This window comes from Columba livia, chromosome 1 (genome assembly GCF_036013475.1).
Source record: "Columba livia isolate bColLiv1 breed racing homer chromosome 1, bColLiv1.pat.W.v2, whole genome shotgun sequence".
Taxonomy (NCBI): Eukaryota; Metazoa; Chordata; class Aves; order Columbiformes; family Columbidae; genus Columba; species Columba livia.
In genome coordinates, this window is record NC_088602.1 from 96,564,923 (window position 1) to 96,577,176 (window position 12,254).

At 42.3% G+C, this 12,254-nt stretch overlaps 1 protein-coding gene across 3 annotated transcripts in view; it reads right to left on the reverse strand.

Moving 5' to 3' along the window:
* WDR4 (WD repeat domain 4) overlaps positions 1–12,254 on the reverse strand; it is a 20,285-nt gene continuing 8,031 nt past the window's right edge. For all 3 annotated transcript variants that reach the window (XM_005501723.3, XM_065069099.1, XM_065069087.1), the window contains 4 exons: positions 6,360–6,424; positions 4,021–4,204; positions 3,091–3,160; positions 1–536 (listed from right to left, as the gene is read on the reverse strand). In XM_005501723.3, the coding sequence (XP_005501780.2) occupies positions 358–536; positions 3,091–3,160; positions 4,021–4,204; positions 6,360–6,424 (498 nt within the window). In that variant the 3' untranslated portion in view covers positions 1–357. The remainder of the gene's footprint in view (positions 537–3,090; positions 3,161–4,020; positions 4,205–6,359; positions 6,425–12,254) is intronic.

Consider the following 12,254-nt stretch of genomic DNA (forward strand, 5'->3'; position numbering starts at 1 on the left):
AAAGAAATAACATCAACTTTAATCAGTACACTTCCACCTGAAGAACAAAGCCTGAACACAGTAGGCAAAAGAGAAAAACCTGTTTCAAGGGAAATACCATCTCCAATATTCATATATCATGCATTAGAGATTACTAGGACTGAACTGCTAACAGTTGTATGCTGCTAGAAGCGTCGGCATATTGTAAATACATTATCTGCTGCAAGCGGGATACTGTCCATATCAGGCTACCCAAAAAGTTGAACGTGAATAAAAGTTTAGACCACTCTTTTTCCACAGTTTATTTTATATTTAAAACCAGTCCGCAGTTGGATCAGTTCCTTTCAGCAAGGCAAAAGTTACAAGCTAACAACAGGGTCATAGCGATGGTTCTTCACACTTCATCTTTTTTGTTTGTCCATTCGAAGCACGCTGAAGTTCCTTCCTTTTCTTTTTCTGCTGTTGTAACTTTTCCTCTTGCTTCTCTAGGTAGGTGGCTGCCTTATCAAATGAAGCCTTGTAGAGACTGCTGTAGTGGCTCTCTGTGCCAACAAAACCTGCAATTGGGCAAAGCATTAACACAACACAAGATTTAATTCCCTCAGCGGTCTCACCAGCTACTTCCTGTACTGTAATTCTAGACAGTGGCATTTCAACTCATTTACTGTGGTCCTACCCACTTTATTAAATATCAGCATTTGTATTGTGTAAGCCTGATTTTTGTTCATAAGGATCTGTCCTGCATCTACACAGCCAAGCATAGCCTCCATTTTTAGGCTAAAAAATTCGCACCTGACATTGAATCAAAGAGAGCACACAGTTCTCTTCACATGTTGGACAGTTGCAGATTTCAAGGCTTCTCTTTTTAACGTGACTGCTGTTGTCCCTTACTTGTTAGACGTGCCATTGGGGGAGTTCCCCAAGACCTAAGCACTGCAAGGCATGTATGCTACCTAACCCTTCTTAGCCGACTTGTGTCCTAGAGTATTAACTTAAAAGGAGCACAAAGAAGTAGATTTCAAACAGTGATGTCCTACAGCGCATACACATTTCTAAATATTTCCCCTGATAGTTCTGTTACACCTTCTGCGAATTCAGCGTAATATTCATCACACCATCTCCAAGACTGTAAGCATAGACAAGTTCAACAGGGAACAAACTACTATCCAAAAAACTGCAATCAGATGGTTTCTGTAGAGAATACAGAACGAGACTAGCTGGCCAGGTTCTTGTTTCTAAAAATTGTTGAGAGTGGTACCTGACAAGCCAGTCACCTCTTTGTATTCCTACTTTTTACCACTTGCAAAAATTCTTGATCTCAAAGAGCAAATGCAAGGAAATCTGGTATTTGCTAGGGTTTAGTCCTGAAGCCAGTGTGCTATTCCACAATACTGTACATACAGTATCCCCTTGTTTCTTGGTAGACAAAAAAAGCAACTTACCCTTGCTGGTACTCTGCAAAGAGCACGCTTCCAGGGCCTTGCACTCACAAACCAACCAATTTATTTGGCCCTGGTGAAAAGTGTGTGCTGTCAGTTTGAGGATCCGTGCTACTCTCCACTTGATCAGTCTGCACTAAATCTGGTTCTGTCTTTTGCTGGGATCAATTATAACAAAATATCTAACTGTTCCAACATGTACTTTGAGGTTGACCTTCGCATCTTAAATGCTACAGAATCAGCGGTCGGTAGAAAGAAGTTTGTAAAAGGACAATATGCAGGCATTAAGACTGGGTTTAAACAATAAAACTATTACCTTTTTAAAAAGAAGTAACTACCTTCTCAAGCACTAATTATGCACTGGAATAAGTGCTCACCAAGTGAGCCTCCCCTTACTAATTAACAATAATAGACCCTGTCATCCAAGCAATCCTTCTTTCCCAGCTGCAGATGCAGCCGGCTACCACGTACCACAGTAATTTGCTAACACTGGCTAATTATGCTCAGAACCTCTTCCCCTGCCTGCTCTTTTTACTTCTTTGTTGCTCATTTTCACTCAGACCTCACACTTCTAATCATCTGCCAGGCTGTAACTATCAAGTTTGCAAAATCTATATGCAAACACTGTCTTTTCCAAAAGAGTACCTGCCTTCCTCTTAGACTCCAAAGACTGTGCCAACTTAATGACAACTTAGCAACTAACTTAATGACGACGACAACGACCAACTTAATAACAGCCACACCAAAACCACCCTATGCTAGATATCAAGGAGACTTTACGTTAGACTGCACATTCCTGCAACTCTTCCATCTTTAACATTATGATCACCAAGAACTGACCAAAAGGCCGGTGGGGACTGCAACAGCTTTTTTAGGTAAAGTTTGCAGTCTCCCAGCAATGTACAGGAGAGAAATTTCAATTAATTAACTCTCAATGCATGAAACATCCACTAGCACATGTCACAACCCTTCTCTACCCTGCAGCCACCACTGCTGTAACTTCAGCTTCTAAATGAATTTGGGTGATGTTTAAATACAAAATATGCTGGAAACATGGGGTGCTTCTGAACTAGTAAACCATGTATGCTTTTTCTGCCAGAGACTGGGGGTAGGGCAGAAATCAAGAACAAAATGAACCAACTCTGACACCAATCAATTTCATCTGTGATACCATCCAGAGTCACACCCTCCAGCCACAGCGAGCTCCACATCATCTGCCTTGCCAAGGTGGACCCGCATGGCCCATCTTTACAGCGAAGCTGCTCCTCCCATGGCTATTCTATACCTACTATCTTCACTGTACTTTTGATAAAGTGTCACACCCAGGTAAGAGACAAGATGACAAACAACACTATTCAATATCACAGCAGCAAGACAGGCTCCAGCAGATCTGTCATAGGGTGATATATATAAATATCCCTCTGATAAGGTGTCTATGTAAATCAGTTATAATGCTATAAATTCAGATTTAAATACCTACATTATTTTGTGATAACAGTAACACAATCACAATCTACATTAACTTCCATACCAGATGGAGCGATGGAACTGAGAAAACAGAAAGATTAAGTGACTTCAACAGCCAGCTAAACTGAACTCTAATCGTGCTTCTAAATCTTATACTTTAGCTGTAAAACCAGCATTTTCTGGGCCTTTAGGCCAAATTTCTCACCTTCAAACACTGTCCAGTTGTCTTGAAGATATTTTGACATCTTCTGTAATCCTTTGTCATCAGTTACTTCCTGGGAAAACAAGGAACACTGCATGATATTCTGGGAATAAACAAGCTCATGTTTCACAGCACGCTGAAAAATGCAGCATCTCTCAGACAACTACAGTGAAAGGAAAGTGTAAGCCCTCCATGATCTCTCTTAGGCTCCTTTTTTCCAGGGCAGCTACAGAAACCTGGCCTGAGATCATATGTTCTGCTGGGGAAGCCTTGCAGCTTGAGGGAACAGAAAATGGATTCCCACTTACTAATATGTGAGGAAAAGAAATATTAAAAGAACATGCAAGGGTCAAAGAACATCCTTGGAACTTTCACTTAAAACCATTTCACAACTATACCATAATTAGCTGGGGATTTACAAGGATAACAAGCGGATATTGTTTAATAGGCTGTTACAGAGAACTTGATAGCACATCCCTCAAACTTAACTCCCTGTTTGCTCCCAGAATGCCTTGTCCCCCAAAGGATCCCTCAGAGGCAGGCACAGGGAAGGCTGCGTAGAAAGCATTCCTGAGCAAACCACAAAGGGATTTTGTTGTTATGTGGGTTTTTAAAACAATCAAGTGTAGCACACAGAAAGCATGGGCAATGGTTTAAAAAGTACTGAGCGTAACAGCTGACAACTGCTCTGCTTCATCCTGCTATGCCAGATGTTAGCTTTACCAGAGAATAAATTGATATTCATAACAAGCTCTCAGCAGCTTTGCATTGATATGCAGGTGAGAAGTAGAATGAGATGTGTGTCAGTGAATTTTTCCCAAGACATAGAAAAGTGTGCCATTTCGCTTTCATGGAACGTAGTTTACTCCATTTTTGTTACAGCCTCAAGACAACACAAAACATTCATCCTGTTAACACAACAAAAGTATCTACCTTCCACTGTTCATCACATGGTCTGTACAATTGAAGAGGAGCTTCCTTATCTTCCTGCAAAATCCACAGATCTCCCGTTTCCTCAAATGCAATGTCCCAAACTTTGTGTTTTGAAGAGATTTGCTGTCTGTAAACTAGCTGCTGGGCAATGGCATCAAGCTGAAAGATGCAGACTGTGGAAATACTTTTGAGAGGAAAAACTTAATTACCATTATTACCAAATCCACCTACAGCCATCACTTGTACAGTGAACTACAACCACCCACTCTAGTTCCAAAAAGAGCCAAAGCAAAGTCATTAGGAATTGCAAAAAATATTCTAGCACTTCAAGTGCAGTTTGCTTACGTGATCTGAGACAGAAGCTGCAAATACCTAATACATCAAATGGCTTTTCAAGTGTTTTATCAAAGCAAAAAGCAGTCAGTGTTGCCTTTTCTCCAAAAGAAAAGTTAATAAAGGGAATTTAATAAAGATTACTAAGGATTTATATCAGGAGTGTTGCATCATGGCACACTGGCCTACAGGCCTTCACTTGAAGGAATAAATAGCTGAGCACCAGTCAAAATAAAACAGGAATTACATGCCAGGGAAGGGAGGAGGGAATGAGAAGGACAGGAAACCTTGAGACAACTGAAGAACAGGACTCTGGCACTGCACTCAGCTCCACCTCTCCCTCAGCACTCACTCCTCTAATGGCCACAGCCTCTACATGCAGAGCTTCCTAACTTCCCTTGGACAAGTCCCCAGTGTGCCAGGCAGGACATCTTGGCTCCTTCCCAAGCAGTCTACCAGCTCCACATGACGGCCCTGTTTAGAAAAACCGGGCTGTGAAGTGGGAAATAAAAGCCTGATATGGAACACAATGCAGCCCCTGGGCTAAGTGACACTGACACAGCCCTCATCTGACATGGCTTCCCCTTCCAGGACCAGTGTGGATGCCCATGCAAAAGGTGTGATGGGGAGCAGTTAAGGTTCCTCAGTCTGGTGAAGGGCAAGTCCACTGAGTGGACAGATTGACAATTTCATTGTATAGGCAGCTCTGGCAACCTCTCCCTTTCCTGTTGGCAAGCTCTTGTCAGGAAGAACAGCTCCTCTGGCAGGCTTAAGATTATACGGAAAGAGAGGGGAAAAGGGCTTGTCCATCCCTGCAAGACTTGTAAGGTTCCTCAGTGCTTAGGCCCTTCAGCTCCCAGGCACCCTCTCCTTAGGCAAACACATACATTTGAAGCCAAAAGTCAATGTAGCCTCTCCGCAGTTTTAAACAGAACCCATTTATGGGAGCAGAATACGGTAACAGAGGTTTGGCTGCTCCATCGTCACTGCACCCTGAACAAAATGGGGTCCAAAACACATGGGTCAGACACAGCAATTTAGGGAAACATCCTGAGCACTGTGCAGGGCTCTCATGCACCCTAGCCTCACATTTCCTCCCATGGGGTAGAGACATCACAAAGACTGCAAAATTTAACTAAGCCAGGTAACCCTTGCACTCACCTCTGCACTTAGACCAAGTACAACAAAGACTCAAAGTCTCCCTGTGAGGCCACAGGATTGCCTGGGATGCTCGGAGATCCACCCTACCAAGCAGAATTGTAGAACAGTTTGGGTTGGAAGGGACCTTCAAAGCTCATCTAGTCCAACCCCCTGCCATGAGCAGGGACATGATCTAGTAAACGGACTAGAGTTGGACCAAGGGTTGGACTCGATGATCTCTGAGGTCTCTTCCAACCCAGTCGATTCTGTGATTCTGTGATTCTGTGACATCTTCAACTAGATCAGGTTGCTCAGAGCCCCGTCCAGCCTGGCCTGGAATGTCTCCAGGATGGGGCATCTACCACCTCTCTGGGCAACCTGGGCCAGTGTTTCACAACCCGCATTGTAAAAAATTTCTTCCTCGTGTCTGGCCTGAATCTGCCCTCCTTTAGTTTAAAACCATTACCCCTTGTCTTCTCACAACAGGCCCTGCTAAAAAGTCTGTCCACATCAGTCTCATAGGCCCCTTTTAAGTACTGAAAAGCCAAGATAAGGTCTCCCTGGAACCTTCTTTTCTCCAGGCTGAACAACCCCAACTCTCTCAGCCTGTCCTCACAGCAGAGCTGTTCCAGCCCTCTGATCATCTTGGTGGCCCCCTCTGGCCACTCTCCAACAGGACCACATCTTTCTGTACTAAGGGCTCCAGAGCTGGACACAGGATGCCAGGTGGGGTCTCACCAGAGCAGGGCAGAGGGGCAGAATCAAGTACTGCAGGCTCAGGGAATGTTAGGTCAGCCAACAGCAAAAGATGTTCTTGCCTTTGCAGAAGCTGTGATGATTTTAGTCATTATTCCATTTATTCTTACCTATCACATAGAACGGCAACATAACCACCTTGACAGCAGTACGTTATTCTTGACACAGGGTATTTCTATTAGGAAAAGAAAAAGAAACATCCTTGTACATTAAGACCATTTATGGGCAGAAAATTCACATTCCATTTCATGTCCTAGCCTTTAAATTTTTGCAGATGTCTTAATTTACAGCAAGTTAAGCAACATAGCTACCTTTAAACTGCAGTCGAGTATATTTTTGTACCAGTGTTTGCTATTTTATGAAGTTTTCCACACTTCTCCAGTCACAGTCATCCAGAGATCAAATGAAAAGGTTTCAGTGTACTATTCTTAATAGACAAGCTGACAACAGGTGAAGGAGAAGAACACCACCTTCAAACATTCTCTCCTGCAATGTTAATGGCAAACATATCAACATTAAGCCTGCTCTGCCAGGATATCACACTAGCACCTTAGAGATTATAAACACAAGCCATTAGCTGCTATGTGTGTTAAAAAAACAAACAAAAAAAGAAGATAGTGAAGCATGGCTAACATCCTTGCTGCACTGTCTATTTTCAACCTGTGTCTGAGTGAAGTCACATAGCTTAACAGCAAATGTGTTCTGAAGAACACAGCAAGACTGCCTGAGGCCATTTTCCTCATTAAAAACAAAGCAAAACAAAAACACCCCACACCACACTCCTAATTTAGAAGATATATAGTTTTATCTGGAAGAGAATCAGAGAAATGCCTTTGCTGCACAAACCACGGTACTTGAAATATGTAACAACTGATTTGAGGCTCCTTGAGCGGGAAGTAAGAACTTGGGAGGAGCAGAGAAACCGCAAGAAGATGCCCCAGAGCACTTTTTCAAAAGTATCTGTTATATAATGCAAAAGACAAAACTGCAAAGGCAAAAGCCTGGTTCTCAAGTATATTTTATAAGTAGCGATAACACCAGCACCTTCCTAACAGAGAAGCAGTGAGTTATTCCCTACAGGGAAGGGAAAATACATCTTCTTGACACTCTGCTGGCCGAATTCAGATGCATCCTGAAGTCCTCTTTCCAGCCTTCAACTCTTTCCCTAACATGACACTGGTCACTAGACAGAACCTTTGGTTACCCAGGTTAAGCTGAATTTGGGAGTAACCACAAGATTTTTACCCTTTGAGCTACCTGCTGATGTATAGGTGTTGTCAGGGTGCTTGTTTTGGAATTTTGTAATCAATGTAGGAAAGCAAAACAAGCTGTACGGCTTCCAAACAATCAAGTCAGCAAGTTTAACACCAGAAGCTATTTTGCCAACAGTACATGATACAACTACTAAAAAATAAACCAACTGCGAGGAAGTTGATTAATGGTATAAATATAGCTGAAAACCAGGGTTACACAGTGCATCTCCAGCACATGAGGGAAAAAAAACCCATCGTGCGATACAGTCTCATGGGGGGGAAGCAAGAACAACGGCATGCACGTACCTCTCACTTACATACTGAATTGCCTGTTTGGACAGAAGAGGAGCACTTTATAGAAAACATTAACAAAAAGATGATATATTTCAGAGCTCTTGGGAGCAGATGGGACTAATGTTGCTACTCTGCACAAATACTAAGTTGTTACTCCACATTTAGCATCGGGACCCAGGACTGCTGTTGAACACGGACACAAAAAATACTTACAGTTCCAAATACCAAGTAGTATGAGTGTGCTGAATCAGAAAGGTTCTCTGTAGCTAATACGTCTAAATGTAGTTATTGCACTATGGAGCCATTTACACCACAGTGTTAGAATAGAACTGACAGCTCCTATTGTAAACCACCAGTGGGTTCTTTAGACATCTAAGGGAACAAGCCTATACATATACACACATATATATATATGTGTATATAAACAACTGCGATACTTATTTCTAATAACAAAGCTCTGCCTGTCTCATGACAAACATGCAGGGCAAGAACAGTGATGGGAAGTGCCCACCTACACAGCTGAGTGCTCTGTCAGAGAGACAAAGGGTTCTGTGAACTTGAACTATGCAGCAGCTCTCCCCAGCGCTCACTGCGGGGAGGGAGAAGGAGGCTTTTTTCATTTGAACCAAGTGTTATGCGCAGCTGGGCAGAGACAAGAAAATGCAACTTCTTTGCAAGCTCGTTCCTTTCCATGTGTGGGTAGGTGAATGCAAGCCAGGTGAGTGCAAGCCCCAGAGTAGTATCTTGTTCAAGGACAAGGCTATGAAATCAGTTAACTTAAAGAGCTACAAGAGCAGTCTGTAATAAACAGATGTTCACTTGATACTCTCTGAACTTATTCAGCATTTATATGACACTGTTATCAGCCTGCCAACGCCTTAAAATTAACTTTTGATGTCATCTGTGAGAAGAGGTGACCCTATAAAAAATTAATGTACTGGAGCACCGGGGTAGAGTTGTGCAATTCATGTTCTGGACTTTAAACAAGCTTCTTCTGTCAAGAGGATCGGATGAGGTGAAAGCTCCAAAGCAGGAAAAATATTTGTATAGCACTACAAAATTAGAGAATTACTCCCATTCTGGTGGGAAAACGAGCTGAGGATCTGCAACCAAACAGCTGAAACCAATCCTACACTGCTCAGAAACACTCCTACATCCCCCAAACAGACACATATTCGTCATCTGCCAAGCAAAATAAGGCCACATTTATGTGTGCACATGACCCACCATTACTGATGATTCCATTATCATTGTGCTTCAAGTTGCATTTCAAGCTTCAGCGCATTCACAGTGGTTATCAATGGTAAAAATGAAATAGAACACGAAAGAAAAAGCACTTATACCTCCACCTGATCTTTGGCTGCCAGAGTCACTTGCAGACAGTGCGCTAGTTACAACCTATAAAGCACTGACTCAAGAGACTGTTCTCTTAAATTCAGACTATAAATATCACACTAGATTGTGAAGATGATCTTTGATACACCTGCATACACAGCACAACTAAATATTACCGCCAGACACCATCTCTGGCATTTCTAGCACTACGATGCCAGCAAAACACACGTCTCCTTTCCCCTTTGATCCTGCTGGCCACCAAGACAGTAATTGTTCTGAAAAAAGTACATATTGACAGCTGTGTAGCAATACAGCACAAAGGTGGCAATGCACTGCATTAAGGTTTAATTCTGTCATTTATCTGTCTGTAATCACTAGGACACTGCCTGATCACTGTTCAAGTATGTGCAAGTTCTGGAAGAAACCAAGTCTTCTGTGCCCCTCAAGCATCGTGCAAATTTAGTGTCACTGAAGACAGATTTTAAAATGCCTGTAATGTGGGCAGAAAGCAGAATTGCACAGATTCAAGGAACGGGCCAGCTTGAGGTTTCCAAGATCACCACTAGGAGAAACACATGGCAGTGGACAGAAGTTCCTACTTGAAGCAACAAGTTTTTTTCCTCTAACATTTATTAGTTTATCCAGTGCTACATCCAAGGTTTATTATATAGTTTAAGATTATTTTTTAATAAACTTGTTTGTAAGCAATGGAGTTAGGATTCAGTGTGGAATCAAGCACTGTTAATTTACATGCAAGCTATCTTACTAAATGCTAAGCCGGTCTGAGCAACAAGTAGCATTTTTAATTTTAATAAGATTCCCCACTTCACAGCTGGTTGCTTACTAGTCTTTAATGATCCAATAAAGCCAGAAGGCAAAGTATTTTAAAATAAAACCATTCTTCCCTCCAAAATAAACGCCTTGCAACATTACTGCAGACATGGATTCGACGGCTATCAAACTATGTTGTTTCAACAAAACACTCTCATTTTCTGTTTTTGAACACAAAGATAAAACAGTTTCACTGTGAAAATCCCAGAGCCACTTATTTCCTGAAGGCTATATCTGCTGAAGTAATTCTGTAGGTTTGCCTCAATCTTAATTCTCCCTTCCTCACTCAAATCCTGCTGCCCCCAGACTGTAAGAGGATACCAACTAGATGGGCTTGTTGCCTAATATGATACATTTGGTTTTTCACTTGTGGAAAAAGAAAACAAAACAAAAACAAACCGCAACAAAAAAAAACAGTAATAGCTACTGCAAAGATTTTGAGCACTAAACTCAAGCTGAAATGAACCTTCTGAATGTGTATGAGAAGTCTCCGGCACAGGTGTTTTTTAAAGTACACATAAAAGTTCAGAAGGAGGTTAAATTGCCAATACAGATACTACCCTGAATTCCTGCTAACAGGAACTCTAGGACAAAACCAAGATGTCTAGTATCTCAGCTTTGAATGCTCTGATGCAAGTGGTTGCCTTCCTGGGCTTACGTACAGACAGAAAGTTGCATGTTATTACTCCAACACAAAGAACAACTTGCTGATGTCTTCTGTACAGAAAAAAACCTTGAGTTGTCACGTCTGTCCCTAGGAGCTTGGTCCTTCCATGGGTTGTGCTCCAGTTCAGTAGCTGGGAATCTCACTAACAAGATCAGGCCAGGCCTACACGGACAGCAAAGAATCTCAGAGATCCCCAGGAATGGCTCCTGACTGCACAACACACTTCAACTAACCAAAACCACAACAAAACACAACGGAGGAAAGACAGAACTTTTCAATTCAATTTCAGCCTGAATACAAATTCCGCAGTGGATTTGCCTCAAGAGCTGTGCACGGCTACAGGCTTCCCAGTCACCTAACACCTGGGAGACAGCTGTGGTCTTCAGAGAGAGATGAGTTTTTAGATATTCACACAAAAACCACACTCAGCATGGTGGGTGGTAAAATGGACAACTCCTTAATGACCCAACAGATTAGAAGCTCGCTAATCTGCACAGCAGGAACAAGAATGAGTGCTGTTTCACTGCTAACGGGTCATATGCCAATTCACTTGACAAGGAGAATAAAACCAGAGATCAAGTACCACCAGAACCACTGCTCACATCGGATCAGCATCCCAAATCGCAGTAGCACCCCAAACATGTACGTAAGACACCACTGATGTGGCTTCAAGTTCAGGAGAGCTCCTAGGGTATCCAGTTTTCACATACAACTCCTACATCTTAATTTTGGACACTGTCCAGCTTCAGAACAACCCAAAGTAACAAGCCCAGTGTTTTGACTCCCCAGGGCAGTACTGTTGCAGGTGATTGGTTACAGATCATAGAACTACAGAACACCAGGTTGGAAGGGACCATAAGGATCATCTGGTCCAACCTTTCTTGGCAAAAGCACAGTCTAGACAAGATGGCCCAGCATCCTGTCCAGCTGAATCTTAAAAGTATCCAATGTTGGGAATCCACAACTTCCCTGGGCAGATTATTCCAATGGCTGATTGTTTTAATCATAGAAAATTTCCCTCTTGTGTCCAACTGGAATTTCCCCAGGAACAACTTGTACCCATTAGCCCTCATATTTTCCATGTGACTCCTTGTAAACGGGGAGTCTTCTTTGTAGCCACCCTCTGAATACTGGAACACTAGCATCCTAGTCATTTGTGAAGTGCTTATTAGATAAGATTGTGACACACTGGCACATTGGAACATAACAAGAGGCTGAAAAGCCACTTGGTGCCCGCACATGGACACGCCTTGGAAAAGATCAGAACACTCTTGTGACATTGACAAATGTAAAGAAATAGCTTTAATATGACGTTTTCCACAAAACACTGAAGCAGCAGTAAAGACAAAAGTTTAGACTGGGAAGTTGCACATCAAACTGTCTCAACCTCATGCTCCAGGAAACAAAACTGAATGGAGACTTATCTAATAATAAGTCTGAACCTCAGCTTTGCTGGGAGGGAAAAGGCAGCAAGAATAAATCTGGGGTCCTTTGGGAACTTGTTGGGAAAGCTTCACTTGCAAAGATAAATCATTCGAGAATTCAAGGTCACAGAAATTAGCACAGTGAGCCTGAAACTTCCAGAGGGGCAACAGGGTAAACTCAATAACCTGAAATTCGGATTG